Source organism: Clinocottus analis, unplaced genomic scaffold (assembly GCF_023055335.1).
Source record: "Clinocottus analis isolate CAN_PGR_092001 unplaced genomic scaffold, fCliAna1.0.p SCAF_6, whole genome shotgun sequence".
NCBI classification, from domain to species: domain Eukaryota; kingdom Metazoa; phylum Chordata; class Actinopteri; order Perciformes; family Cottidae; genus Clinocottus; species Clinocottus analis.
Genome location: NW_027176218.1, coordinates 19,028,928 through 19,033,798, shown reverse-complemented (window position 1 = coordinate 19,033,798; position 4,871 = coordinate 19,028,928). Strand labels below are relative to the sequence as shown.

The 4,871-nt window shown below is 50.6% G+C and overlaps 1 protein-coding gene across 1 annotated transcript; it reads right to left on the bottom strand.

The window, feature by feature from the left end:
* Positions 1-1,619: 1,619 nt before the first annotated feature.
* Positions 1,620-4,578, bottom strand: LOC137804193 (ras association domain-containing protein 10-like). The gene has a single exon (XM_068603278.1). It carries the CDS (start codon positions 4,199-4,201, stop codon positions 2,789-2,791), a length of 1,413 nt encoding a protein of 470 aa, XP_068459379.1. The 5' UTR covers positions 4,202-4,578; the 3' UTR covers positions 1,620-2,788.
* Between the last annotated feature and the right edge of the window lie 293 nt (positions 4,579-4,871).

Below are 4,871 nucleotides of genomic sequence, written 5' to 3'. Positions count from 1 at the left end.
ACGCTTCCAATGTTGCACTTATATAATTTAATTAGAATTGATCATATTTCTGTTAAGTATTGCCAATTCAACTGTAACCTCACTTTTTTTCTGAATATTTTGGATGTTTTAAATTTAGACTTTTGTTGTTATTACTACTTCTTTCAAGCAGAATATGTCCCTTCCTGTTTGTATATTTCTCTCTTTTACACATCTGTCCCTGCACACACACACACACACACACACACACACACACACACACACACACACACACTGGTGCCCTTCTCTCTGTACTCAGTAGTACATGTGAGGTTGGTTCTCTAGGCACAGACTCTGTGGAGAACACGGCACTAGCCACACCTTCAGAACAGCAGTGTGTGTGACATAATCATTCGCAGGTCGAGGGAAGCTGGCGGCGCAAAACCTTTGTTATGCGACGTGGCTGGAATTCTCCTGGTCGAGTAGGTTTGACTGGTCGCTGACAGGAGCAGTGAGAGAAGTGTTTTGATCAGATATTCACTGCAAGGTCAATGTGGCCGAAATACTTGACAATGATCTTTACCATAACTTTAATAACGAGTCAAATTCATCTTTAACTGTTTATTGGGCATTTTGTCTTTTTTTCTGGGCGAATGCATTTCACTAAAAGAGTGTAGGGAGTCTGTAACCATAACTGTACAAAAGTGTACTTAAAAGGCGCCGGATTTGCATATGTGTATTATTAACATGACATCAATATTTCTTTTCTTTTTTTTAACTTTTTTTTAATTTCACGACACCCTTAATCCAGTGGAAGCACACTAAAGTCAGAGCAATGCGCATATGTACATGTATAATTGGTAGAACGTTAACTCTTCTTAAGCCCAATACAATGGAGGTGGATGAAACTGCATTTCTCTGGATAATAATAATAAGAGATAGATAGAGAGTAAAACCCCTCAACAACTGCCCACAGTGTTTCATGACAAGCGATGCTGCTGTTAAATATTTCAAATGTCATCATTACTGCGAGCGCCACAGATTCCATTCACCTCCATTCATTTGGCTCCATGCCGAAGCCTCAGAGACACATATTGCTTTCAAACTTTGACAGAGAAAACCTAAACCAATCTGTATAGTCAGACACCAGCAGAGGTCGGTGAGAAAATGAAAAAGTTCCCTGAAGGAACGTTTGGAGGTATGGTTACTAAACGGTAACGTGAGCTGCGTGGGGCCGTCTGGCTCCGTACATGCAGGTCTCTGTTTCATCCTGTCATAATTAATGCAGGAGTTCATGCACGAGCGATCGGGGGAGCAGCAATTAAACACAACTATGCGTGGCGAGCATGACGGAACGACATCGTGCACAGTTCAATACACACACAAACACACACGCACCTTTCACTGCTGAGTGCTGCAGGCCTCCAGAGCTACTTTTCCCCGTCCACAAAGAAAACCGCACATGAAAAGGAAAAACTATAAGAGTGAAGGATGTTTAGCCGAGAGGAAGGTGGGTGGGGGAGGGGTGGGGCGTAAGGGGTGGGTGTCGTCTCTTATTAACTGAGGTGAGGAAAAAACCACGGAGGTGCTCATGCATCAGAATAAGCAGTCACGCCAAATAAAGCCACACCGAGAGCCATATATGTTTGTTTTTTGCTCTTTATTTCAACACTAACAGTCATGTGAGATAACGTGCCAACGCAGCCTCAGTGTCCAGTGTCATTAACATCATGACATCATTTATATCAATGATATTAAGAAATGGAAAAAAAGATGGTCTCAAATATGTTTTCTGCTACAGCTTGTGTGTCTCCCATAAAGCATGCGTATGAACGAACGCGCCTGATGGTAGTTGGGAGTGTTTTTGGACTTCCTGGATATTGTGAGATATTATTATCTAATGGGCAGGTTCCATTTCTCTTCCGCAGTCACTTGGCCATCTGAGGAAGTCGTCCTCTTGACAGAGGAAAGGATCTCCTGAACCGCCCAATTGACATTCACTTGTCATGAGGAGATGTTTATGTTTTTAACGTATCGATAGATATGTACTTTATTAATCCCCAAGGGGAAATTTTTAAACAGAGCCCGGGTCCAATTAAAAATACAGTTGCATTATAGGAAATGTATAATCCGGTGCTTTTGAGGGGCTCGACCCTTTCCACAAACAAAAACAATTAGGATATCTCAGTCAGTGCAGTTTGAATTACAACCATTCTTTTGTATTATTCGGTATACGTCTCTTGTGAATCCCTCACGTTTACGGGAGTGAAACACTGAATCGCTGGAAGCAGTGGTTCCCCGTGAGGTGGTTAAAATATACATCTGACTGAATAATAAGACGATTATAAAGTTAGGGGACTAAAAATATATTATTATTATTGGCCTCTTCAGGTGTTTATAATTATTACATTGAAACAATTGCTTGGTCAGAGAAATATGCAACTTTTGATGAGGGGGGATTGTATTGTTTATAAGCCCAAAAGTGAGCTGTCATTAACTCTATCAACCCGTGCTCCCCTACTACTCTGGGTCTACGTTGACCTGTGTCTCCTCATGTGGTGCTGTTGTTGACTCTCCTTTCAGAGGTCAAAGGTCAGCAATGGAGCAACGCTGCCTATTAACCCTCTGGAAGCATGCCACCGCGCCTAGCTTATTGTGCAGTTACATATAGGAATTATTGCTATAGAATGACAGTATCCGTGCTGAGGTGCATTCTGGGTAAGGAGGAACGTCTCCCCAGTATTGCCAACACGGACTCTCTCTGCCCCTGAGTCTGTGGCTCCCCATTGCATAAAAAGTCCAACGTGCTCACAAACAACAAAAAGCGAGTCTACACCAGCGACTCACACACGGGCGGGTTGTCGGAGTCCTGGCTGTGCATGGAGCTCAGGCCCGTGTCCGAGTCCTCGTCGTTGGTGTTGCAGGCCTTGGACAGACCTCTGGCCTGCTCCACCCAGACGCTGCTCTTCTCTGGCTCGGCGCCCGCCGCCCCCGGCTCAGCCTCGCCGCCGCCACACAGCGTGCTGTCCGCCTGCTCTATCTCCATGGTCTCCACTTTGGCCAGAAGGTCCAGAAGTTCGCTCTCCCTAGTCTCCCAGAGGGCCATGCTCAGGTCGAGGTCCCCCCTGATGGCGTCCATGTCCGTCTTCAGCCGCAGGCCGATGTATAGACTGGTGTCCAGCTGCGTTTTGATCCTCTCCTCCTCCAGCACGAACTCGTCCTCAGACATACTGTCAGAGTCCGGCTCCGCAGCTGGAGCGGCGGCGCGCGCCAACACGTGCCTCTCCTGCGCGACGCCGCCCGCGACCTCCGCCGACCTCTCGCCGCGCCGCCGCTTCATCCATCTCCGGTTGAGCTCCTCCTGGATCTCCCCGGTGATGCACTCCACGAGCGCCTCGCGCTCCGTCAGCTCCTCCTGCAGCCGCACCACCTCCTCGCAGCGGCGCGCGTACTCCTCGAACTGCGCGACCGCCTCCGACGTGCTGCGCGCGTCCTGCCGCGTACAATCCGAAGGAGCCTCCGAGGAGGAGGTGGAAGAGTCCACCATGTATGTGTCCTGCACATAGTTCACGCCGTGTCTCTTGATGCGGTCGAAGTGCACTTTGGCCTCGAACCGCTCGATTTCCCGGTCCAGCTCCTTGACCCTCTGGACCTGCTGGCGGATGGTGTGGTCCTGGGAGATCACCAGGTGGACCAGCGTCTCCATCTTCTCCGCGGAGCCCTGGTCTTTACAAACAGTCTGCTCCTTCTTTTTGTTCATCTTGTCCAACTTCCTGAACGCCTTCCTGACGACGCGCCTCTGTTTGTCCTGGGACAGGTTGGCGGCGGCGGCCGCGGCGGTCCAGCAGGTCCGCGCGGTGCCCCTCAGCCCGCCGCCCGGTCCACCACTCTCCCGGCTCTGGACGACCCGGGCCTCGGCGCTGCGGGGGCCGTTGTTGGGCAGCGACGCCTCGTTCTTCACCAGGACAAAGCGCACGTTCTCCTGCTCGTCCCCCCAGGCGGCCCACAGCCGGAGGACTTTGGTTTTGTTGGGCAAGCTCCTCTCGAAGCCCCTCCATTTCTCAACCACGCAGTAGGACTGCGGGGAGCCGGAAAGCATCGCCGCTGAGGCGCTCTGCTGCAGGTTCTGGTCCTCCAGCAGGACCCTGACCACGTCGGCGCAGGTGGTCCGCTTGGTCAGCCCGGAGACGAGCTTCTCCTCCCGGCCGACCCACACGGAGATCTTCCCCTCCTCCGGCTCCATCTCCGGTCCGACTCAAAATACCCCCCAAAAAGTTTCTGTTTGTGGCGAAACTCAGAGAGTAAAGGAGGAGAAAGTAGTCCCTCGCTTCATTTAAAGCGGACTTAAAACATAATCAGCTTTATATGCGATGAGGGGAAACACGCCCTCCGCGCGCTCCCGTCGCTGTTCATCGGTCGCAACTCTGAAGTGCTCAGTCCGAACGATGAAAATAACATCCAATCATGTTTTCCCGGCAGTCTGTTCACTGTGTGCCTGCCGTAACATCGCCTCTCTCTCGCTCTCCTTCTGTCTCTCCCTCCCTCGGCAGAACGTATCCAGCCCTGCGCACTGCTCCGGAGAGGAGCGGAGAGGAGCGCGGCGTCCTTGTGTCTCAGGGCCGGCTGCTCTCTCTGCTGTGAGCAGGACGAGAGCAGGAGAGGCTGCTGGGACGGCTGGACACACCCCGTGAACTCTCTCTCTCTCTCTCTCTCTCTCTCTCTCTCTCTCTCTCTCTCTCTCTCTCTCTCTCTCTCTCTCTCTCTCTCTCTCTCTCTCTCTCTCTATTTTCTCCCTCTCTCCCTCCCTCACCTTCAACTCCTTTCTCGCTCTCTCACTCTGGTTCAATGAGCGTTTTATTCGCACAGGTTTGCGTGTTCCATGTTTGTCTGCCCGCTAATCCCAAATCTGACAG

Bases quoted from the DNA above. Each gene is read 5' to 3' on its own strand.
- LOC137804193 (XM_068603278.1), bottom strand. From the start codon at position 4,201: ATGGAGCCGGAGGAGGGGAAGATCTCCGTGTGGGTCGGCCGGGAGGAG.